General features: G+C 39.7%; 1 protein-coding gene across 1 annotated transcript; it reads left to right on the forward strand.

Moving 5' to 3' along the window:
* The first annotated feature begins 2,109 nt into the window (after positions 1-2,109).
* lrrc1 (leucine rich repeat containing 1) lies at positions 2,110-25,326 on the forward strand. The gene is made up of 14 exons (XM_037124242.1): positions 2,110-2,268; positions 11,232-11,349; positions 11,895-11,973; positions 13,674-13,763; positions 17,036-17,092; positions 17,267-17,330; positions 17,976-18,050; positions 18,271-18,415; positions 18,684-18,802; positions 19,194-19,277; positions 20,485-20,600; positions 21,804-21,973; positions 23,015-23,157; positions 23,887-25,326. Exons 1-14 carry the CDS (start codon positions 2,110-2,112, stop codon positions 24,043-24,045), a joined length of 1,578 nt encoding a protein of 525 aa, XP_036980137.1. The 3' UTR covers positions 24,046-25,326.
* Positions 25,327-26,896: the final 1,570 nt, after the last annotated feature.

Genomic DNA, 26,896 nt, shown 5'->3' on the forward strand with positions numbered 1-26,896 from the left:
TGCCATTTCTCGTATAAAACGACCTTCGGGGGGCTTTTTTCATGTGCTGTAAGACAAGGATCTGGAGATTGTGAGTGAGCAGTTCTCTCCTCATGAATCTATTTTTACAGGGCAACAAGGAGACATCTTTACTGATGTCTAAAATAACAGAATTCATTTATTATTGTATTAATTGACAATTATCAAAATATCTAACAGAGGTAGAGAGCTTTTTGGTGCTAACCTTGGAGGGGCAGGCCATATGACCCAATGTTAATCAGGCTGTCCTGCCACAAAGGCCTGTGCAGCAGAGGGCTGCAACTGACCTTGACCTCTGACCTGGAAGGGAGCAGAGTGGGAGGAGAAACCCCATCAAGGATGGATATTTCACCAAGCAACTGAAATGAAGGAAGCATTTATCTTGTTTTGTGTCTAGAAAACTGAATTATACGACCATGATTTTAGCAGATATAGTGTTCATGTGTGCATGTTCCTAAATAAGAGTTTCATCATATTACCACACAGCAAACCTAGGGTGGTGTAATACTCCATAGGAGTTCTGTACAAAATGCACAGAAGGGGGCAGCAATGGTTGGTTAGTTAAAAGCAGCCCATTAGCTCATACTTTGATATTACATTAGAACTGTTAAAGCATCATTTTGATGTTGGAGCGAGATGAGGTGTTGCTAATATTACCAACTGAACAGTGTTTTGGTAGCCATGCATAATATTTCATAATCTGATCGAAACTAAACTAAGGTTGCATTATTACCTCATTAGAATTGTAAACATCAAAAATGTTAGGTTGAATTCCTTCTCCAAAAATGACGTAGTGCACGTTTGGAAGATGGTAGCACAAGTAAGAGAAGGGTCATACAGTAGCTGAAGTGACTCAGTACTGCTGGAAGTGTTAGCTTAAATTAGCAAACTATACTGCCCACAATAAACTACTGGTCATACAATATCAACTGAGTTTGTAGTGATAAACTGCTGAGTGAGGATGTGCTCAGTCACATATGAATTTAAATAATGATTAAAAATACCTTCTTTTAAAGGTTGAAGGAGCACTGTGTACTTTTGAGGAAAAATAATCTTCAATGACTGATTTCTAATGCCTCAACAAACTAAATAAACTACCTTTGTATTCATGACTGAATAAACTAAACTGACCTTAAAGGACAACACGGTGTCATGCCGTTCCACTTTGTTTATAGGTGGCGGACCCCGCCACTTCTCCGCCTTCAAACAGTGTCCTGGGGACCTTATTTTCCTCTGAGAACAGCTTGTTTATTCAGTTATGGAAACGTTTACACTATTGTCTCATTAATCCTGTAAATATTAAAAATCTTAGTTTGATTTCCCTCTGCCCAAAAACTACATAGCGCCCCTTTAAATAGTAAAAGACAAACGTTGCTAATCCACCTGCTGCTGCCTCGTGCACACTTCTGTTAGTTTCCAACACGATAAACTTTAGACACCATGTGTCACTTCAGTCACATTCAAACTATTAATTAAAAGAACACACTTCCCAGCTTGTGCGCCCCCCCTCCGCCGGCTGCTGTGGGTCCTGTGTGTCCCATCATGGCGGCCCCGTGCGGGACGGGACTATCCAGAGGAGGGACCGGAGGGAGGAGCGGCCTGGGATGATGACGTAGGATTGGAATGAGGGAGTGAATGTTCCGGGTCAGAAACTGGACGGGAGAGGAAATTAACTCCGGGAAGAGACGGAAAAACGAGTACGGCTGCCCTCTTCCACACGGAGATGTAGCCTGCGTTTTTTGGACGCTAAAGAGAGGGGGGTTTTAAAAGCGGCGTGTGACGAGGAACCGAGCGGACCAAAAAAATAAAAAAAAACAGGTGCCTGCAAAGTAACCCAAGTGAGACGACGACGGAGAACAAATCCCATGTTCGTGGCGACAGAACGAACGCTAGCTCGGTAACGCTGCAGCGACACTTACTTTCGGTTGGAGTTTCGGTGTTTGTTCGCCTGCCCGCGAGTTTCGCCTCGCTCGTGTCCGACGGTGAATTTAGCCCAGGGACCGTCCCGCCGAGGCAATCTGTTGCATCCTCCCTCCTGCCCGCTGTTTGTTTATCGCACGGGTCCGAGATTTATTCCCGACTCCCCCCGTGATGTTTCACTGTATACCCCTGTGGCGGTGCAACCGTCATGTTGAGATGATCGATAAACGCCACTGCTCCCTGCTGTATGTGCCCGACGAGATTTATCGCTACGGACGGAGTTTGGAGGAGCTGTTGCTGGATGCCAACCAACTCAGAGACTTGCCCAAGGTAAGCAGGGGAGAAAAAAAAACCCGCCTCCTCTCATTGGTTTTAATGGCAGGTTCAGTGGCAGGGTACCGTGGCTTATTTTTGGTAACATGAAATGTGTCCCTCCAGTTAAAGCGTTTCTGACACAGAGCTGCTAACTGAGCTGATCAGGCATCCCGTGAGAGTCTGGTGGGACCTGGGGACAATAATTACGCAAGATCAGCGTGGCAGGCACCCTGTGTAGGTGGGAAAAAAAATCCCTTGAACTACACCTCCCACCACAGGTTAACACAACACATGTGTCTGAGTCTGGGGTTTGATCATAAAAGATTTCGAGCGCCAGGTGTCTCTGGCATTCGTGGCCTACTGCAAAGCAACAGCACTGACATTTTGTCTGATGTGTCAAACCTGTTTGGGCAGGTGATCCCACGCTGAGGTCAGGAATACTCATGACCCCTTTGTCTGTACACAGAGCCATGACTGCATGTAGGGAGCACTGGAATACCTCATTCTTTCAGGGAGTAGAGATTAATTTAAGCAGATTGTTAAAACCTGATGTCACTGTATGACTCAGTGTCCTGATATATATTAAAGGCTTACGAGTTATGGTGCTCTAGGGCAGTATTTCTTCCATGGTACAGGAGAATGATATTAATCATATGGTTTACAAGCAGATACAGGCATACCTCTTCCAAGTAAGAGTAATTGTTTCACTCAACTGTGATGTAAATAGTAAATGGTCATTATAGACCTTGTAAGTAAGCGTTAAATCAAAAAAAGCAAATTGAGCGCACAGGTCAAGGCCTTGAAAGCTTCAGAAGAAAATCCAGTAAGCCGATGTAGCGTTTAGTACTTTTTGTCAAACACCTGGTAATAAAACCAGGAAAAGACAACATAAGAAGATATATTCTCCAGTTTCGTTTTACAGTATTGTCCTGATGAGCTGTAACTAATCATCTGTCAGTCATTTCATAGACGGACCAGTTTTTGGTCCAGATACAGAGCCTGCTTTCAGTTCAACCTGTCCACCTGATACAAAATACAGATCCAGTATAAGTTATTTTTCTTTTTTTTTGAGAATTAAAATCTGTATACCTCATTGCATGGAAGTCTTTGGAATTTTAGGAAAACTAATACCGTATTGTTTACCATCATCTTGCTATTTACATCTTCCCAAGATCATGTGATCCCACAAATCCATGCCAGGCTTCAAGTTATGCGCTTGTGGCTGAACACACGGGTTGAACCAGTCAACATCCTTGAGGATACTTGAGGCTGTGGTTGTGGTTTAGGTGTGTGACAACCAGCAGGAGAGGCAACTTTTCATTTGAAAACAGCAGTCTGTGCTGTAACGGCAGTTGTATCAGAGCTGGAGGGGACAGAGGAGCAAAAAGTTCCCAATGGCGTTTTCGCTCCTCTCTCAACTGTAAGAGTTTTATTTACAATCAGGCCCCACTTATGGCAGTGCTGTCTTACTCTTTATCTGGTTGGCTGAAATTACATACACAAGAGACAGATTTTCTTCGAAAGTTCCGTCTATTTTCCAAACTCTTCCTATTTATAACTTCCTGGATGGTTCTGGGTAAAAAAAACATCTTCTGCGTCAGGTTATAACGTCAGAGAAGAGTGAAAAATGGCCATGATTTCCAATTGCCCAAGGTGATGCCCTCAGATAGCGTGTTTTGTCCAGCCCACACCTAATCAGTTTATTCTGAGAACAGTGACTAATGGTCAGTTTATTAACTAAATAAGGTATTAAATGAAATAATGGATTGGACACACCTATTCACTGTGGAGACATATTCACCCATGACGTCAACCTTCAAGTCAATTACTACTGGTTTGTCTTGACAATACAAGACTGCAGAACAAAACTTGACTGTAACCTTTTGCAGACGCACACCTTCGTTCTCCATCACAGTGGCTGTATTGTGTCTAATAACAGCCATGTAGGAGGACTGCAGGCTACTGAATTACTGACAGTCTTGGTGAGGTGGGGGCACACAAGCCTAGCCTTCTTTCTTCTGACCCTAGTGCACCCTGGATTAAGTGGGATACTAGTTAAGGGATTTGCTTGTTATTTCTCATGGATCAGGATGGTTCATCTCCCTTTGTCCAGACTCGAAACTCAAGATCCCAGAGGTCTAATATGCAGTTTCTCTCAAACATATAGCCTTGAGCTTCGACAGTGAGTGAAAGGATGATTGACTTTGTGGTTTGTCAACATATTCCCTTTAATTCTGCAGTCAAACTGGTTTTATTGTAGACGTTGCTGTCAGTGGCACTCTGGGGAATGTATTTTAAGCCTGAGAAAATTGTGTTTCGTATTCTCAATGTAACCTCTAAAGCACGCAGTACAGAGAGTATGGAATAAGGTTTAGTCCCCCGACCTCTTATAACTGAAGTCACGGTGGGTCAGATGTAAAGCCGATGGGATTGAAGGACTGTTGTGTGCCTCAATAATTAGTAAAACGGCTGGTTAAATGTTCAACCCTTGGAGCTGGTTTCTAACTAAATAGAAATTACAGGGATTTTGTCCGTGAAGGGAAGAAAAGAGAGCTGACAGAATATGTTTGGACTTGGCTCGTCCATAGAAATTTGATGGAACAGAGATAATGTGAGCAACCTCCCGTGGCTGTGTCACACTGCTTACTTTGTCCATCGAAGAAAAGCACAGGAACAGGTATTCTGGTTGAAAACAAAGACGGCATTATGTGTTTTGTTGTTGCCTCAGTAGTGCGTTTGTATGTGCTAGTGTTTTCTAATGAAGTCGAGATGAATCATTGACCCGAATTGTTAAGCACAGACCAATAAAACCATGAACCAACACACATCTCAGACTTTACACCTGACAAACGAGGTACTGGCAAAGTTTGCCCTCTTTCCATTGTCTGTACCTGCATGATGCGATCAGCAGGTGTGCTCTCATTGTGTCTCATAAGTATGTGACAATTTGGCAACCTCAACACTTAGCTCAGAAATATTCTGAGCCTGTTTAGATGACCAAGGGGTGGATTATGTACATGCTGACACTGTTTATTGTGCTCTACGGCACGGAACTAATGTCATCAATGCTTGCTGAGTGAACTCAAGAAACGTCCAACTGGATAAACCCTTGTATCAGTCCAGTTCATTGCTCGCTGTGTGCCCTCCTCACATTTGCCTCCAAGGTAGCTAACTGAGTAAACGATGACCACCTATATTAGTGTTGCATTAAAAGTGACGCAGCAAAGCCTTGACTCAGTAAACATATTTTAAGTCAATCATTTCAACCAGCAGGCAGATAAAGACATGCACAAGGCTGTAACGGGTAAGATGAAACGGTAGAGGTGTGTTTCTACCGAAACAAGATGAGGCAAGTTGATGTTGAGCAGATAGTTTCAATAGTTTTACAAAGAAAGATCTGCTGACCGAGTCATGGAAACATGACACACAGGTTTGCACTGTGTTTTAATGGCTGTAGGCCCTATTTTGCTTTTTTGATTGTTTTATGTATTATTTGTGCCGAGGCACTGGACAGAATTAGCAAACAGTAACTCCTGTCTCTTTTGTTTATTCAAAGTTTCCATTCAGCAACTGGCCCTCTTGATACATACCGTCAGTCTACTTTGCGAACAGCAGTCGTTAGCTTAGTAAACAGCAGTCAAACTGAGAAACCAATGGGATGAGAAGAAATGCGAGACTCGCAAGCTTTTGAAATGCTCTTGCTTGTTAGTCCGGTTTAAAAATGCAAACAGTTTCCGCCGTCTCCAACCCCAGTGACACTGTAAGACCGAGGTGTTGTTTGAATGACTGATATTTAACATCTCTTTATCGCAGTATAGTGGCATTAATTAGAATGGCAACAGTTGAAAGTTGTTCAATGTAAGGATCTGATTCTTTCCTTTGTTATATATATGTTATATATGATGATGATGCTAGTAAACTGAGTATACTTAGGGTTTGGACTGTTGGTCGAATAAAACAAACAGTCTGAGTAGACTAACTGATTAACCAATCAGATTAATTGATGGCAAATATAATTGCTAGTTGTAGGGCTGACCCAAATGTTTCAAAGCTTCAGAGCTTCTGACTTTGCAATACCAAACAACATCCAAATCTGTAGCTAAATGCCTCATTTTTTTGGTTAGTTTACTTTTTTAGGAGATGTGTCCACTGCACCAAAAAAGAGGCAGAATACTGATAATGAATTAGAAATGGAGCTCCTGTACGGTGCATAAGCCTCTAAACCCAAGCATGTAAAAATCAGGTGTGTGCATGTTATACTAAGTTGGAGGGGTTGACACTGGCACACATCTTACACATCCTTGTCTCTTGTTGTCTCCCGCTCATTTTATTTGCAAAATCTATAGCCTAAGAAAAAAAAAAAAGAAGCTTAGTTAGCTAGTCACAGTGATTAGTCAAGTAGACAGCTAACTTTTATCAGAATCAGAATAAGAATTTTAAATCCTTTAATGTCCCACAAACAGGGAAATGTGTATGTGTAAAATAAATAATGGCTATTTGTTTCAAGTACTTGTTGTCATAGTTTGTGCCTGAGGTTGCCTACCATCATCTCAGAGGTTTAAGCATTACACACACAGTGAAGGTAGAGATGGAGAGAAAAAGCAGAGGAGAATTCATCTTTGAGACAGGATGTTGTGGAGTATTATGACATCTGTTAAGTGGTAAAGACAGAGGTCCAGAGCAGGAAGCTGGTGGTTGAACTGTCTTACTAAATGTCATGTGATCTACAAGAAGTTCTTGCAAAGACAGAGCCGTCATACAGGTAGTTGTCGAGTGACTGACAGGGCAGTTTAAACTCCAGTCTATGCTGTGATATACAACACTGTATGCATGACCATGTAACCTTAGACCTTACTCAGCATTCAACACTGATGTCTTTTACTCAAGTCTTGTAGTTGCAGGGTTGAGGGCTTTCAGATGTAATTAAATTACAACCAGACAGAAGCCTAGTGCTGATAAAGAATCTTCACATTATATTCATCTACTGTTAAAAATCTGTATTGTGTGAGTACATTAATGGCTTTCGCAGTGCAATAAGTCATACACCGTCTTCCCACAAACCATTTTCCAGTTGCTGCTCGTTCTCTAACAAATAGTGCCGAAGCTGAAACTAAAGATTCAAACATTGACTTTAAGGTTTAGTAAATGTTTGATGGGTTCTTGACGCAGCCTGTTTTGGTTTTCGTCACACATGGTTGTTTGGGGCGTGGTGCTGAGTGACACCAACAGGACGAACAGGTTTGCTGTCACTGACGTTATCGCAAGTCTCGCAAAGCTCATGGAAACTACACTGGTCGTATAGAAGAAACATTTATGTATCGCTCTCTGTGACTTCTGTGATTATCTTTATTGTTGTCAAGAGATTAGGGTGGTGGACATTTGAATAAAGTACCTGTGTTTTTCTTCCGTAGCTACGTTTGTCAAAAGGAGTGGCATAGTTCAAGTAGGAAGTCTAAGAGTGGTAAACATGTTAGTAAAATAAGCCTTTGGCGGAATTTGCTTTACCTACTCGTCTGCCGCAGTTCAGGCTAGTTTCCTGGAAATGAACAAGTCTGTACTGGCCTAGACTTTCTTGATGATATCAAGAGATAAATCTCTGAATTTACATTTGTGATTGAGAAACTTAGCAGAAACTAACTGCCCCCACAATAGAAATGAAAGGTAAAAGTGAAATTAAGGGTGTTAGGAAGCTAAAGCTCAGTCCCTTGTCTTGACTTGTAAGAGTGCAGGTTTGTTTGCTTGATGAAATGATGGATTAGAGACTGTTTGAACTGTCTAAAGACCTTGTGCATTTAGTAATAGGGTGCAGCTTGACTTTTGGACTCTTGGGTCTTATTTAATGTGCACTCAAATAATATAATAAGCCACTGGATCATGAGTTTAGCTACAGAGGACCTGGCAGTCCAATAACATTGAATTAACAATGATTGAATTATGTGCTGCCTTCTATGCTTTTTTTTTCGTCTTCCTTACTCTTGTTAAACACCCAGAAGAAGAACAATTATAGGCCTACACCAAGCTCTCTAGTCTGAGGACGGTAGCATTGAATATTAGTGGAAATGGCACAATCATTAAGAATTAATCAGAAATCATTAAGGGCTGGCAATGTACTGAACGGGGGCTAATTTTACAACAGTGAGCTGCATGGATTAGCTGTGCACCAGCCATACTGATATAATGAAGCTATTTTCAGTTGAGATCGAGTAAAACATTACATTTACCTGAGCATACAGCTCTAGGACAGTAAGTTTTATATAAACGTGAACCAGTGTTCCACTACAGTTTTGAAATCCATACACAGCTCAAACCATTTTAAGTGTATGGAACAGGTGGTTTAAAAAACTGTTGCTTCTTGGATTCATGTTTAGCATAATGGATTCCAAAAGTGATGATGACGATAAAAAATAATAATCAAAATTATATGGTATAAGCTGAGCTGCAGCAATTGGTTTATTACTTGATTGAAAGAAGTATTCGCCAGTTAGTTTGATGATTAATTATTGGTTTTATTTTCAAACAAAAATGTCAAACATTTACTGGTTCCAGCCTCTTAAATGCAAGAATTTTTCTTTTTTCGTTATTGACGATAGTAATTGAAGAGTTTTTGGGTTAGAGCTGTTGGTTGGTCAAAAGAAGCTATTTGAAAAAACACTGAGCTTGGAGAAATTGTGACTAGCATTTTCCCCTGTTTTTTATAGACTAAATCCCAAAGCGCTTAATGGTGAAAATGAAAGGGAGAATAATCAATAATGAAAATGAAAGTTACTAATACTATTTATGAGAAGTACAAACCCTCAACACAATCCACTTGTCTGTCTGGTATACACAGTCATTGTGTTGCACTGTTTGCGTTCCTTGTGTGTGAGAATAGAGAACAATGTTGTTTGTTAAACCATATTCTGCCAAAACTGTTTGTATGCAACACACTAAACATTATGATCAAAATACTAAAGCGCGTGTTTAACAGTTAACTTCAATGATTAATTGACTGAATGATAACTGTATGGTTTATGGTATGCCCTAAAGACCAGCTGCTTTGTAACTAGCAATAGCAGGGAAAATGGCCAGACGAGGAAATTCAAGAGGCCGTTTTTTTTTTTGTTCATGCCAAAATATTAAAGGAACCTAAGGCAGTTTTGTTAACTACCTGCTTTACCACCTAACAGGCAGGGCTCTGCCTGCTCTTGTTATGGGCATCAAGTATGTGCTTGTTACTTTTGCCTTTTAAATAAGAGTCCCAACTGGAACTTTCTCTCTCAGGAATTGACAATAAAGACAGATCTCTGTAGTGACCATGATAGTATCAGAAAAGTAGAAGGGATTCTGCAAGTAACGATTTTTTTCATCGTCAATCAAACTATTGACTATTCTCTCAATCAGTTGATTCTTTGGGCTATAAAATGTCAGAAAATTGTGAAAAATGTTCATTATGATAAGTGTTTCGCAAAGCCTAAGATGATGTCCTCAAATGTCTGGTCGTCCACAACCTCAGATTCAGTTTGCTGTCATAGAGGAGTAAAGAAACTAGAAAATATTTACATTTCAGGAGCTGGAATCAGATCATTTTAACTTTTTTTCTTAAAGAATTACGAATTGATGTGCAAATAATGCAGTAGCTGCTGAAGAATTAAAAGATAGACCGGGACAGACAGAGATTTAAACCTGCTGTCAGACTGTCTTCAAAAATAGCTCTTTACTGAAATGGAGGAGATATTTTGTCATGGGCTGCTATTTGCTTTTATTTTAAACCTTTTATTTACTTGGTTGTACAAACGGACCAATGAATTGAAAGTAGAGGGGAAAAAAATTCTCTTTTACATACAGCTGATAGGTTAAAAAAAAAAAAAAACCTTGCCCGTGGCAGTCCATGTGTCTTTCTAGGCTAAAAGATTAACAGAAATAAAAGGCAACATGTTGAGGCCGTAGACTGGCCTTCATCATTGTGTGGTCTGATACTAAACCACCTCTGCAGTTAATCCTCGAGTCGTCCGTAGTCATCCATCGTGGCAGACGTATTTCTAGTCACTGCTGTAGCTTGCGGCTAGCTTCAGGTGAAGTTAATGTCCTGTCTCTTGTCATAGCAGGAAAAGCACAGGTGTTAATTATAACTTTAACAAAGGCTTTGCACTATTCAAAAGTTCCTGTGAGTCATGACGGTGAACCAGCATGAACAGTACCAAGATCCTTCTTCCTTGTCTTCATCTTTTCTCAGGTTCTTCGTCTTCTTAAAAAAAACTGAAGCAGCTAAATAAATCCAGCCATCATTAATTATGTTATTCAAACCTGTCATTTTCAATACTGTGACATGAAAAATTGTCCTCTCATATAGTTATTAATCTGTTAAAAGCAGCCATGCAGTTATCATAACAGAGCGATATAATGTGTACAATATTTCAGGACACACAGACGAGTGTTTCTTCTGAAGATGTATGAGAATGATACAGGAATAAGATTTTTATGCCGCTTCTCACACATGGTTCACCTCCTGTGAGGTGTTTTCATTTTTATATGCCTGATGAGACATTTTGTGTAATGCTGTTGGAGCGGGAGACAACTCACACCTTTTATCTTTCGTTCTCACATTGTGGAGAACCAATGTGACTCCAGTAATTGCCCCACCCAAATTCACCACGAGCAGAGGTCTAATCAGCTAGAATAATTAAAAACACTTTTAGGACTCTATGAAAGTAAGACGCAATCATTCATTCAATCAGCATTACTTCTGAAACGCTGACAAGGCACATACTCCCGCAATACAAAACCAACTCTCATTATGTTTTTCATCTGTGTCACCAAACTTCAAATCACATTCAGTTGCATTCAGTTCGAATACATATATTTAATTGTTGTCAAACTTTATAAGGGAGGTAAACAAGTGCAAACTGTAATCAGAGATGCACCAGTGTTGTCAAAGAGCATTGCTAATATGAAACCCTTTAAATTGTTTTACTGAATATGCATTTCTTTTCACCTTTCAGCCATTTTTCCAGCTGGTGAAACTAAGAAAACTTGGCCTGAGTGACAATGAGATCCAGAGACTTCCACCAGAAATAGCCAACTTTATGCAGCTGGTGGAACTAGATGTCTCTCGAAATGGTAAGATGGGAAAATACTGTACCATTAGTTTCATATGGCAAAAATGTATTTCTCTGTATTTTCTTCCTGACTGCAAACTTTTGTAATCAAGCAAAGAAAAATGAATCACATTGACAGTTTTACTCCCCATCAGTGAGGCTGATGCAACACAGAAGCATGAAAAGATGGTTTACATTAGCCTGTTTCTTGTGACGGAGACACACGCCTGTAGGCGCGCTGGTGAGGTTTCTGCTGCAACAGAGCAGACTGCTCACAGTTGTGGCTGCTGGGTGAAACCAGATTCAGAAGGTCAACTAAGTTAAAGAAAGCACAAACAGACATTTAACACACAGTACTGAATGTGATGCGTCATAATTACTTTTAAGAGTTGACCTTTAGGGTAAAATAACTATTGAGTAATAAAACAGGTTCATCCAGCCATCTTATCATTATAGCTGTGTCTTTGTTTGTTTAAATCACTTTAGCACTTAAAGCAACTGTCTTCATCATTTTGACATGTATGATTTAACTGCTGCTGATTAACTGCTGTCTTTTTTCTTACTCAGATATTATGGAAATCCCAGAGAGCATTTCATACTGCAAAGCCCTCCAAGTGGCTGATTTCAGTGGAAATCCATTAACAAGGTAGTCCTGGATATGTTTTACCTCTTAAAAATACAATACTTGTTCTTGCATATTTATCCAGCAGAGAGTACTTCTTTAAAAATTAAAATCTTTCTTGTTGATCATCTGCAGTTTTTCTTTTTTCCCCTCTCTTTTAATCTCCTCTGCTGTTCTGCCTGCGATTATAAACATTTATACTCTCTCCATGACAGACTGCACATTTTGCACACTCCGCCTTTCATTGTTGGCTGAGACTGAGTCTAATTTGCACCTCAGCAGGTGCAAAACCACAGAGCTTTGCAATATATAGTTTAGGGGGCAACAATGAATAGTATTACAAAGGCACAGGCGTTCAATGCTTTGAGAGTGCACACGTGCATGCCCACACACACGCATGCACACGCATGTGCGCGCACACACACACACACGCATGCACACACAGTCTTTTTCCACAGTAGTAACCTAATTTCCAACTCTTTAATCAGCTCTAATTTAGCAGTCAAATAGAAAATGGTCTAGTTGCGACTGTGGGTTAGCAGGAGGGTTGATGTTGTTTTGTTGTCAATCCTCATGTGGATATTAAAGGCCCAATCCAGCTCTATTCACATATGAAATTTGACAAGCAAAAATAAGTACTTTTTAAATCATCAGAATTGAAAATATGGACACGATTTTGTCTTGTGTTCAAAAACAAACTTGACAACATCAGAAAATGGTAATAACTATTATGTACTTATCTGTATTTGCTCTTTTATGAAAGGACCCCTTGTTTGGGTTGATGGCACGTTCCACATAGACTTTATTTGGTGGGACTTGTGTTTATATCAGCAAGATTTAGTTCACAGTTAGCTCCAGTCTGCTTGTTCCAAAGAACAGTAGCAGGTTGCAAATAATGCCTTGACAGACAGTGAGGATTTGTTGATAGCCGGCTCAATAGATATACAGAACCCAAGGTTTTAAAGCTTTGTAAACAAATTCAGTAGGATCTTTGGCTTATAGTAGTTCCAGATAATGTTTTGTTGAGCAGAAGTCTCATAAGCCTATATCTATGTAAGATACTCAAAGAGAGTTACAAGTACACTTGGCCCGCCACAAAAATGGAAATAACCGGAGCTAAAGGGACACAAGAAGCATTATTTTGTTTTTCCTGCTGTGGATCGAGATGTGACCACAACTACCATCGCAGTTGTCCAATCTGGTCAGCCGGCAGTATTAAAGAGGATAATGGATTTTAAAGTAAAACACAGACAAAAGAATGTTTGCAGTCTATTTGTCTCCATTTAGAAAATGAGAACTGGGCACATAGTTTACTGTTTTCAGGAGACCAGGAGGCACAGTGAGGTTTCTTTTGTGACTACTGTGAGTTATTATTATTATTATATGTTCATAAAACATTTGATCTTAAAGCTACACTAAGCATTCTTTTGATTAGAAAGGACAGGGCAGAAGGGAAAAGATAATGGCCACAAACATCAATAAAAAACTCATGGACAGTTTATGGCTGTTGTGTGTTAGTACTCTTGCTTACAGTCACAGCCCAGTAGAAAGAAAGCAACATGGACATCCAACCAAAATCTTCTCAAGCTGATTTAAAACACATTTGTTGGAGTATTTAAAGCAGTTGTATGTATGTATGTATGTATGTATGTATGTATGTATGTATGTATGTATGTATATGTATTATATCTGTACTCATGACATGACGACTTTTATTTCTCCAGGTTACCTGAAAGCTTTCCGGAGCTACAGAATCTAACATGCCTTTCCATCAACGATATTTCATTGCAAGTTCTTCCAGATAACATTGGAAAGTAAGTAAACACACAATGTTTGATCATATGTGTCCTTACATATTAATTGTCTATAGCTTTTGCCAATATCGCTTTCCCACAGTTTCATGGCCAAGGCGAAACTATTTATCTTATTGTGAAATGAATGATATTGATATCTATGTTACCTTTATCAAATAGTAAACAAATGATGTTTAGGATGTTTGTAACTTTGCATAAATCTAAATCTTTTCTAGGCTTTCTAGGCCACCTCTTTGTTTTGAGACTTTGTTTTGGCACAGGCCTCTATCCTGAGGTGTTCGAGTGGTTGGGGATGATAATTAATTTCATCCAATTTATATTCTGAAAATACAGAACCAATTTGATTTTCACCCTCAGCGATCTGTAAACAGACAATCAGTCTAGTGTATAAAAGCAGCTCAAGCATCAGCATTTCCCTTTTTAAATGCATTGAGCTCAAACATCTCTTTAGAGTGGCACTTCTGTGTGTGTTTTCTAGTGGCAAATTAGTCAGGTTGACAATTGCTGCAGTTTTTTTTAGCCAGTGGAAACAGTGAGAGGTCCACCTACACAGCAATTAACACTGAGAAAGACAGCATTTCTTTTGAGCTTAAAGATTAAAATGTGTGATGTTCCAGACCATTAACAAACCTCCTCCTGCACAGCTCACTGAAGGTTATGCATTAAATTCCATTAGCGACAGAAAAACACTTAGCATGTCAGAGGGCCCGCATTTCTAAGTTCTTCGGCAAACATTTCTTCTAACGTCTAATCCATCTTGCTGGATTGAAGAAAACATACCAACTGCATTACTCTTCACAGGCACATCAGTCAATGTTTTCTTCTTGGCTGCGTTGTCATTGTTCATAAAAGGCTTGTTGTGAGATGGCACATAATCTACTGTAGTGAAAGCTGTGTCCGCCAACATTGTTATTCCTATGAGGGCTCCCTTATTGTTGAGTTCACTTATAATTGGATTTAATAACAAAACTATGTGCTTTTAAGTCAAATTGCCACAGGGGATGTTTTGGGTAGACGTTTGGAATTCAGTGGAAACTCAATTTAAACCCTTACAGGGATTTAAGGGGGTAAATTAAAGAAGTCTGCTTCTGTGGACATTGCTACATCCTATTACCTTTTTTATCAGACATTTTCTTTTTTTAATACCAGTGTTTTTTAAAATCTGCATTATAAAAACAGTTGTCAATATAGACATGTTTTTTTAATGGCAGTTTTTCTGACCTTGATCTCCTCGGTTGTCTACTAGTATGTTTTGAATAATTATTGGCAGTGATTTGGCTGGCATTTTTTAACTATTAGATATGCGTTAAAACAGTTGGAGCTAAACTAAACAGAGATTTGTCTTGGCTTGCCACAAAGCCATGAATTAAGAATTACTGCTGAGCCTCTCGGGGGTAATCGTGGATGGTGGATGAGAGCCTGACTGTGTGACCTGAGAAAAGACTGTTTTTGCTTCTTTAGTGATCATAGGTCAGGATTGTAGACTTTGAAATAATACTATGCTGCTTACACATGAGCTTCTTAGACTTAATGTTAATCTGATGTTATACAGTATTACAGTATTTTATCTATTTGCTGAGCATTGTTGATGCTCTGGATATTGTCTTGGTTAACTATTCAGCAACGTGTTATACTTTTGGTGAAAGACTTCAAACAAGCATCAGAGCGAGGGTGGATTTAAACATTTGCTTGCTCTGATCTCAATCTTGCATTTGAAATGTCATTTAAGGGGGTTTTTCTGTACAGAAATTATTTCAGTCCTCTTCCAAAAAAGTTTTATTTTAGAGAGAAATTCATGGCTTTAACAGCTCATATTGTTGATGTTGTTCACCATGGCAACGGCTACAGACTGAACTCTCAGCTGGAGCTTTTACAGCCGCAGCGACTGATTTGCATTATTTTGACTCTGCACACAGTCTAATAGGGTTACCTCTATGCCATGCACAATCTTCCTTAAGTTCAAGCGATCTCCTAACAACCTTCCCCTCATGGTACGGCATGTGCCCCACATATGTCCCACATCTATCTTACATAAGACAGTGACTTGAGGCCTGCTCTCTGTCAAGGGAAGAAGGTAATGAAAACCATAACACAGTTGGAAAAGTGAGTAAGATAAATGTGCATGGGGTTATCTGTGGTGTACTTCCTGAGTTGGGAGAGCGTTCCGATTTAAAAAAAAAAAAAAAGGCTTTCGCAGAAACCTGAGACACTTTGTGCAGTTTGGGGGTTGTTTTCATTACTTTTCCTATCTTTTGGCTCAGCGATAGGCTCTTGAGAATGAAAAACAGAAGACTGAAAAAAAGTAGCTCTTCTGTTCCATGTTGTCGCATTTGAGGGCAGGTCACTCAGGAGATTTTATTTACATCAAACATACCTACTAGTTTCTATTAGTCCCTGTGGCTCAGTTTTTTTTGCTCACATTATGAATGTAATCTGTCACTGGAAAGGCTTCAAGAGACTGAAAAGAACTATTTATTACCGTGTCTATTTTTTCTTATTTTAGTTCAGTCATTTCCTGTCTGCTTCTTCACCCCACTTGGTCCAATAAACGTGATAAAATAACCCCCCCTCCCCCCCGCCCCCAAAAAAAGAAGAAAATAACAAGTTGGGATATTATTGGGGAGTACAGTCACTTCTTGTTGTCTCCAAAGACATAGTCTGGATCATAGACCCCCTGTTGTCACATTATGAATTTAATCTGTTGCTGCAAAGGCTTTGAGAGACTGACAAGAAGTCTTCAAACTTTTTATTACTGTGTTTGTTGGTGTTTCAATGAAATGTTGAAAAGGGTATTGACACTTTGGTCTGACATCTAATACCACATGAGGGGTGAGTTATTTATTCTGGGTTCGTCCACAAGATGGACTTTGTACTGCAATAGTTGGCTGTTATAAAAATCCTCCACTAATTGGCTCCATATACAGTACTGAGGTGCACATAGGCAGCGCAGCAAGAAGATAACCCTGTACTTTGGTCTCTGATGCCACTAAAACATTTTGTTCTTCATTTTAAGTATGCAGCACGTGTTTATGCTCTCGAGATTTCACAGACATGATAAGACCGGCACACCTCCAAAGTACTTCCTGTTCCCAGATAGCTGATTGCAAGGATACTAACCATTTTTAGCTAGAAACTCTATTTTCTCTCACCATACACTCAGAGCAATCATATGTATTATATGTCCGTCTTGGGGAGATATAGAAACTGCAGCCCATATTCTCTTGGCATTTTCAGAAACATATAATCATCATTCTTCTTGCCTGTCATTGCAGTCTGGTCAATTTGGCATCACTAGAACTCAGAGAAAATCAGCTGACATTCCTGCCAGAGTAAGTAATCAACCAACCGCACAGCCTGTGTGGATATATTGTTGTAGCCTATAACTTTAAAGTATTCTCTGCTGTTCTTTAATGATACATTTCATGGAGCACCTTTACTGTGTTAACAGAAGTTAACAAGAATAGAACATGCAGAAAGCCTCTGATTTCTCTTGTCCTCCACAGGTCACTATCTTTACTTCACAGACTTGAAGAACTCGACCTAGGAAATAATGAGATATACAGTTTGGTGAGTTTTTATTTTAAATTTTCAGGATGCAGGGGAACTTGTTTACTCACAAACTGAACAGAACAAAACTTTTCCCATTTCCTTGTTCTTGTCACGTCCGGGTAGATTAGCATCCCTCGAGAACAGCTTTTGCCTCTTATCACCCAGATGGGAGGATGGCCATCTGCCTTGAGCTTTGGTTTTAAGTTTTAATCTCGTGTGAGCGGTCAGACCCTGATGGTGAATGATTTACTGGCAGATCAAGCAAAGCAAAGTCAGGCAGCCAAGAGAGGGCTCTTCATGTGCTTTGTTTTATGTCCTATCTATTCTTCAGACCTGTGACCACTGAACTTGATTTTTTCTATTTTGTGCTGCTGCCTGATGTTTTTCTGCTCTGCTGTGATGAATAACATTTAAAAGCAGTGTTAGCTTGAGGAAAATAATAGAGAATTGATTTTGGATATAAGAGAGTGTTGTGGAACTGTATTTTCATTAAGTTCAGTGCTTATGCTTCCAGTGGTCTTCACCTCGCTGTGTGTGCAAAGAAGTTATTATTTTTCTATACACTTACCTTCTATTTTTCTGCTCTTTTTCTTTGTGTTTTCCCTTTCTCTTCTATTTTCCTGACTCTCCTCATCAATTCCCACATTTCTTCCTCCCACATAGCCAGAGTCAATAGGCTGTCTTGTCAGCTTGAAGGACTTGTGGCTGGATGGAAACCAGTTGGCAGAAATACCTGCAGTAAGCTATTCATCCAGTCTATTTTTTGTTTTTGTGATTGAACAAACAACACACCTAAATAACAGTTTTAGTCAAAAAAACCCTGTCTTACAGTCATGTGACTATAGATGTTTAATAAAAAGGCACATAGCATTGTAAGTGTGGCCACATGTGTTGATATCCTGCTTTATTGTTGTAACTTACATATTGGCTCACCACAAGTCTCTTCTGTGAACTTAAGGAAATGGGCAGTATGAAAAGCCTGGTGTGTCTGGATGTATCAGAAAACAAAATGGAGCGACTTCCAAACGAGCTGGGCGGCTTGGTGTCGCTCACTGACCTGCTGGTGTCTCAGAACCTCATCGATGCTCTACCAGAAAGCATTGGTAAGCATTTGGACTCTACCAGCTCTTCAGTAGCATGATTATACTGTCTCATAAGCTTATTTTCTTATAGTTTATTTCTGCTACAAATGGGAAAATGCATTTCATCTAAAATAATTCATGTTAGACCGATGGAACAACAAAAGATGCTTAATGTGAAAAATATATAATCAAGCACCAACATATCTCAGGAACTCTTCATCAGCCTGCTGAACATTGTCTGAGTGATATGGATTCTGATTAACATGTATCTGTTTTTTTTTCTTTGCAGGAAAACTACGGAAACTTTCCATATTGAAAGCTGATCAGAACAGGCTAACGTATCTTCCGGAGAGCATTGGCAACTGTGAAAGCCTTACTGAACTTGTGCTAACAGAGAACCAGATACAGGTGTGTATGCACTACTTTACTGTCTTGTCATAAAGATTTAAAGAAACCACTATAGGATCAGTACTTCCATGCTTATTTTACATGCTTAATTTAGCTTTAGGTGGCCCATGGTAACCAGGGCAGTATGCAGACTGTTGAATAAAATATGTTATAATTTGACATAAAATATTGTTAAACACAGTTGCAAATGAACCATTGGGTATAATTCATCTGTACATGGCTGCTCTTAACAGTCCGCCTGCTTTTCTGTGAGCCGCATGAAGGACTGTGTGATCAACATGTCTCACCTTGTCTCTGAGAGCACTACACTGTGTAGTGTATTGTGTTTAAAAGAGCACAAGCACATAATGTTCTCTCTAATTGTTGATTTGATTTATTTATATTGTTACAGAGTTTGCCGAGGAGTATTGGAAAACTGAAGCAACTTTCCAACTTCAACTGTGACAGAAACCAGCTCACATTATTACCTAAGGAGGTGAGCTTTTCATATATCATATATATATTTCACTGAACAGTTAAAGTGTGTTGAGAGTCAATTTCATGAACTGATGATCCAAAACTCAAAGTGAAAAGTCAAAAAAGTATCTGCTTAAGAGTACTGAGCAAAAAAAGTTTGCATCAATATTGACCGATATAACCGATATATCAATATCAATCATTTTGCACACCTTATTATAGATATGGGTATCAGCCCCCGAAATGCTGTTAAATTAGACTCTTACTATTGTTATGTAATTTTTTTAATGCAACCGTTGAGCTTAAACTGACTGAACTTCATTCACGTTTGGATCAACAGTGCTCTCACTTGTCGCGCTCTCTCATTTCACTTCCACTGCTCAGTCTTCTGGCTCGTTCAGCTCCGTCTTGAGTGTCTCCATTGTGTTTGTATGTGGAATTGTTTCTAACCTCTTGTCTGTTTAAGTGAAGGCACGCCTGCTTTAAAACTTCATCTGAAAGGCTCCTTTAGACGTCGTACAATGCCCCTGTGTCTTAAGGATGCAAAGACCACAGTGTTTGCAGTGAAATAACAGTTGGCCTAGATCATGAATTAACGCCGATGGTGTCACTGTTTTCTCAAACCCCCCATTGCATGACATCCTGAACAATCGCAGTGTGACCATGGCCCCAGTATTGATTTGTGCCTTGTTGAGCTACTTGACCATTGGTCCAGTTGTATGGATTCTATTGATTGTTGAATAGTTGCTCATAACACATTTTCACAACAGAATTCCATGTATTTCCTGTATTTAAGAATTTGTCTGCTCTGCGTCTGCTTTGTGTACTAGTGACTCTTGTCGTTTCTTTTTCTGAAGTGCCTTTCATACTTGCTTATGCTTGAATGCTTAACATTTTATCATGATGAATCTTTGTAGCAGCCTCCTGCTCGGGTCTGAACCGATGAATAGATCACTACTGCAGTTTAACTTTCCCATCTCTGCTCTGTCTGGCTACTAGGCCTAATTGTTCCTAATTTTAGGTCCAACCACCACATCCCATTGACATTTAACAACTCTGCAACTGAGATCACTAATTCTGGGACAAAGTGGCCAAATGCTGACGACAGATTTACTCTGTCCTTTTTTTGTCCTGACTCTGTTAAACAATCATGTGTGTCTGTCTTTGCTATGTTTTCATGCTTGACTATGACTGATGTTGATCATGTTGTCTCCCCCCCGTTATAGATCGGAGGCTGCAGCAGTCTGAATGTCTTCTGTGTACGAGAGAACAGACTGATAAGGATACCGTCAGAGCTGTCACAGGCCACAGAGCTGCATGTGTTTGACGTGTCAGGAAACAGGTTTGTATAGCAACACGCTCACATCCAATTTCACTCATCTGTTGGTGGAAGAGGGGAGTGAATACCACCTTATCAGTAAAAACACATTGTGCTGTAAGGGATTTGGAGACTTGGCAATTAAATAGTAATGATAACAATTTATCTTACTTGATCAGGCTTTAAAATAATATCATGATATTTTTATGATTTATTGGATACACAAATGAACCTGTTGAACAATCTGGTAGATTCAGACAGTTACTCGGAACAGTAATCATGAAATAACTCAAGATACAGTGCCATCCACAACACTTATGCTTATGATGATTATGATATCATGAAATAGTGTTTCTGCAATACTTGATGCATCCTTTGTGCTGTTGATTTCACAGTTCACATTGTAAAAAAACAAAAACAAACATGTAACACTTAAGAGTCTAAGCTGAATGCCTCTTTAAAAAACACACACTTACTGCAACTTGTTCATGCCCATGTGAGCCATCATTTCAATGTTGAATAGCCATAAACTGACAGTGGTTAAGTGGGTGAAAGCAGAACAGTTCTGGAATTAAATGATTCAAGGAAGGATACAATTATGCCTCTGTAAATCTATACAAAGCCAATCTTTAGAATTCAAGTTCAGATACGTTGTCGAATCCATGTTTTGTCCCATCCTTAAAAATGATATCACTCTACTGTAATGCTGCTATAGAAAGATAACAGTGTCCTGGGTTGGGAGGGTTACTTCCGAGACATGTATCCAAGTATCACAATAAGTTATGATTACCTCAACGCCAAAAATACAAAAACTAGAGAAAAGAAATCTAACAAATACTACCTTGACGTAATCTTGTGTGTATTTGTTAAGTTAATTCTAGTTCTACTTCTAATACCTAAACATTTCTTTTTGATATTTTTTCCATATTACTCACTGTAAGTCAGATTGTTTTGGCTGAAGTTCTCTGCCACTACCTGTTCTGTACCAAGCTTTGTCTTCAGAGGCAGCTGCAGGAATGTCTGCAGCTTTAGTCACACACAAACATGTTCACCTCGATGTCTGGAGAGCGTCTCCCCTCCTCCGTGTTGTCAAAACAACTGCCGAGGCCCTCATTCTAATGTGACATAACTACTAGTCCAGAAATGTGTACCTGCAGGTGCTGTGCGTTTTTTAAAAATCCTGTGACAAATGTGCAGGTTAGTAATCTCTATCCTGTTGGTTTGCAGGCTTCACCACTTACCTCTGTCACTGACCACGCTACGACTGAAGGCGTTGTGGCTGTCAGAAAACCAGTCGCAGCCTCTCCTCACATTTCAGACGGACGAGGACCCTGACACAGGCGAGAGGGTGCTCACCTGTGTGCTGCTGCCTCAGCAGCCATGTGATCCAGACAAAGGTAACATTTTAATCAACTGGAAGATGATGCTGAGATGTTTTGTGTAACCACCATGAATCATCTCTATTATCAGGAACACTGACTGTATCTCAACATTTTCCTGTCTTCATCAAGCAGATCAGTGTTTCCATGTTTTTCAAGTGTCGGGCTTCTCCCAGTGTAAAGTGACTTGGTGCCAACACTGTGACATTTGAGTAATATTCCTTATCAGTTGTTGCATCGAGTATTAAGAGCCCCGTGGTTTTTGATGACATTATCACATGATCTGCTCGGTGAAGCACGCTGTGTTCTGCGCCCTCTGATCCTTCCCTGCAGTATCTTGTTGATTATGAGGTCCTGTAAGGGATCACAGAGCCTATAACAGATCAGGGCCTCTCCTGTCCCTTGAGGCCCTCCTTGGTTATGTTTTTCAGAAATGCGGTGGATTGGGCAGCTAAAGAGGCTTAGCAGTGGCTGGCCTGCTGCCATTAAAGGCTCACCCAGTGGGTAGAGATGTGGCTGAGGCCTGGATCTATCTCTGCCTGATACAACAGTTTATTGTCATTTTTTTCCTTTGCGATCATCCACAGCCTTGAGGCCTAAATCTGTGGACTGTTTGTGATTCACTGCAAAATATTTGTTCCTTGCTTGTCACTGTACTTTGCATGTGAAAATGTATATTTGCCTCTCCCTCACAAGGAAATGTGCTTGTATTCATTCATTTTTTGTGACGTGCTTCCTCTCAATGGGTGAGATGCAGATATAAGACTGGTGGAGGTCAGACGAGCGAGGCTGAAGCTGAGGTTGGGGGCAGGGAAGATTGTGTTGCTGTAAGCCTGTGACTAAGCTGGGATTTGAAACTGTGATCTGGCAGTTTCAGGCTTCCGGTTATGTGACAGCTTTCATTTCTTGAGTTGGCAGATTGCAGAGAAGCAATCATAACACAACCATATTGATTTTAATCTGCTGAAGTATTCACTTCAGCTCGCTCTGTAATTCCATCTGAGCGTGCTGATGTGTGCCTGAATTCCAGTAATGTAAATTGCGTTGTGTTGATCACAGGCTCTGATAATCTTGCCCGCTGTGGAGCGCTGGAGAGCCTGGTGAATGACATGGCAGATGACACGTGGGACAACAAAGCAGTGAACCGGATCAGTGCCATTCACTTCCTGGATGATGATGATGATGAGGAGGATGACGACAAGGTGAGCAAGCCCGAGTGCACATTTCACAGCCATCCATCAGGCAGTTGGTGAAATCTGTGACGATTCACTTCCTACCATAAATATTAAGAGAGGATAACTCAGTGGATCCAAGTCAGTAGGGCTCATCCTCTGAGGACCATAAACAGTTAATGACAATATATTATATTAACGATTAACGATACATGCTTAAGAATCCATCGATAGTCAATTGTTTGCATGTCAATCACCCTTTCTTAGAACAAACAGCTAATACTTAAGTACTTGATTTAGTTAAAGCTATTTTCTCACCCACACACGATCTTTAATGCAAATGGTAAACATAAAATGCCAGATAATCATTAGAAATTACATTTTCTGGGGTGATGAGGAAACATTTAGAAATCAATTTCAAGGATTTTTATGTCTTGTTAATCGCAGCCTGGGTGGGAACAAAAAGTGTCTGTCTTGTTGTTTCAGCCGCAGGTGCTGAGGAATTCTTTTGCTTCAAGTGTTTGTTTATAGCATTTGTTCAACGTGTAAAAAGTCATTTCCAATTTGCAGTGCTTACGTAGCACCACACTGCTGCGTCTAAAAGTCTACCATACTCCCGCACTGTAGATAATTGTGAGTAGCAAGGTTCATTAGCAGCCAGTACGAAGCTAAAATCTGTGGATTCTTTTATTTTCCAGATGTGAACAGTTGCTCTTTGTGCTGCAGTTAAAACAAACTGAACTTTTCCCCCTCCAACAGGGAACACTACTCCGACGGGCCACGCCTCACCCCGGTGAGCTGAAAACGATGAAGAAGGCGGCCGAGAACCTCCGCAACGACCTGAATGCTGCCAAAGGCCTGGACTCCAACAAAAACGAGGTCAATAACGCTGCAGACAGAGTGACAACGTCTGTGTGACCTTTTTTTTACCTCAGAAATGTTTTTTACCTCCTGTGTCTCGCCGTGTAGTCCTGCACAAACCCCCCCCCGCAGCCCCCCTTTTTTCTTTTACCTACGAACCTGCAGTGTGGCCTACCCCTCCTGATCATACACCAGGACGCCTGTAACCTTCCGCCATCTCCAGCCCTGTGTAAAGCGTGTTTGACTCAGTCTATCAGGGCCGCCGTGCCTTCTTCTTTTTAATTAATGTCCACAGCAATAATCTGCACAGAGACGCTCCTTTTTAAAAAGATATTTGAAAGATTCATTACTTTTTTAAATGCCTCTTTTTAAAATATACTTTAGGTAGTTGCACTATTATAAGTCGTTATAATATGGACAAACATTCGTAAATGTATTATATTTGTTCTATATCTATTTTTAAAACACTGGGTGAATATTTCTTTTTACATTTTGGGCAAACATAAAAGCAGGAGTTTCTGGACCTACTGATTAAGGATTATTGTACAGTCTCTTGTGAATATTGATACTTTTATACTTTTTGGCAGCTCTAATGTAAATAAAAATGTATAGCAAATTTCCTAATCAGTTTCAGATTTTTAAACTTTTTTTTTCTTGGTACTTTGTCTTTTTCTTTCTTTTTTTTTTTAAATCAAAGCAATGAACAAAACGCAGTCACTAATGTCTTATTCAATCCGTATAATAACTGTCATTGGATGAGTGGACGGCCTTGACTCCTGTAAAACATCTCAACTTATTTTTGGGTAATAAATAGATTTGATTATTAAATTTGGATTTAAGTGCTGCACATCAAACTTTAATCGCTCATCTGCAGTGTAATTATGCAGACGTAACAGTGCTGTCTTATTTATATATGCTGCTGTGCTTCACTGCTTTGCAATGTTTTCAAAATGATGCCAAAAACAGCTGTATTTTTTAAAAAGTTTTCTCTCTTTATCTAAGAGTACTGTATAGATTAATCATTGGCGGTTTGGTGAGAATGAGGTTCGTACCACAAGGATGGCATCCTTTAAAAAGGCAGTTGTTAGAAGTTCCACTTTAATGCACTTCTCAGCATTTCTTAAATCCTTTTACATGGTACATGATAAAATTGTATTATTTTGTCTTTTAAATTGATGGCAAAAAATGGACCCGAGAAACTGGTTCGAGTGTTGGTTTTTAATGTTTTTAATTATTTTCTGATCAAACTGCACAAAAGAGAAATCTCAAAGGGGCGCTGTGCCTTGAGGTTTTGATGACTTTTTAACCACTGATCAATAAAATGAGTGCAACACTAAACATGTTTGTTATTCCTTTTAATTTGACCAGTCAGCCTGTTGAGTCGAGGGAGGATTTCGAACAGTTTCTAATGCTGTGAACTTCTAAATGTCCGAGTTTAAAACAAGTTACATTTGGTGTGGTCTGTTTTAATATCTTTATCCAAAATAATACATGGCCAGAGTCAGCTCAGACTTAAACTGGTTTCCTTTGAGGAAATAAACCAGATATTCCATTTCCTGACCCTCCTTCATCGCTTGTTTTGTCTGTCCAGCAGTGCATGATGTTTCTGTAATACTCCACCAGCATGTGCCACATTGGACTCGTCTACCCTGCACGTGCTGCATGTTGTACTGACACTGTAATGCTTTACGTATGTCACAAAATGACTGTGTATATATATTTTACTGCTTCATCTTTGTTTGTGGCTGTATGGCAAGTCTTTATTTGAATCTTGAACATTGTTGATTTAGCACTTGAAGACAAGCGTACATCTTTTATCACTTAGCTCACAAAAACAGCTCGAAGGCTGATAATTCACTGGGGAAAAAGCAGCTATCGGTCAAGCCTCGGGATTTTCATCAAAGAGCTGTTAGTGTTGTTGGATTAACACATGCAGCAGTGACCTTTTGACTGAATGGTGGAATCCACTTCAGTGACACTTAACTGTATGTCAAGCATGGTGTCATCTTGGCTCTCTTTCTTTGCCTCCTTTTCAAGATCCACCGATTTGACCACAAGGCAGAGAAAGAGACTAACAAATGAAGCTTCAGATATCTGGCTTTAATCTTGACTGCAGCAGTGGGAGTAGTCTGCTGACGCGACTGTTTTCTGGCGCCCTCTGGTGCACAGAATAAGCATGCACTTTTTAACAGTCGAGCAGGGTTTTATCGGTGTGTCTTACAGTTTTTCTCCATCATTTACTCACAAGAACTGGAAGCGAGCACGCAGTTCTGAAATTTTGAAGCTTGTGTATCAAAAACTTTAAGCACAATGTCACAGTTTTCGCTTCAGGAACTTCTAAAACACTTTTGTAAAACTCAGCATTAACCACGTAATTTAGTTGTTCACCTGGACAGCACTGGCCTTATATATATATATATATATATATATATATATATATATATATATATATATATATATATATTTAAATTTAAATTTAAATTTGAAGATTGAACATCTATAAACAGTATTTTGATTTGACACTCAAATAGAAACATATTCTTGGGATAGCTGTGTGTATTGTTTTGGTGCAAAGATTATTTGTGGCAGGGATTTGTGGATTTTTGATACAATGGTTAAAGGAAAAGTTCACCCCAATAAAATTTCAGACTTTATCTGCTCACCCTTGTGCCGATGAAGAGTCTGGCGAAGTTTCCGCAGTCCGCAGAACCTTTCTGGAGCATCGTGGCAAAAAACAGCATTTGCAGCATTCTCGTTAACAACTGACCTAGATGGGGACTCGTTTTAAAACGTAAGAAATAACTGCATATAAAAGAATAAAATGGTTCCATGCAGCCTGCCCGGCAAAATCAAAGTCTCCAGAAGCCCTGAGATGCCGAATCGATTTGAAAATATGATATTTACACCC

The sequence above is a fragment of the Acanthopagrus latus genome, chromosome 15 (assembly GCF_904848185.1).
Source record: "Acanthopagrus latus isolate v.2019 chromosome 15, fAcaLat1.1, whole genome shotgun sequence".
NCBI lineage: Eukaryota > Metazoa > Chordata > Actinopteri > Spariformes > Sparidae > Acanthopagrus > Acanthopagrus latus.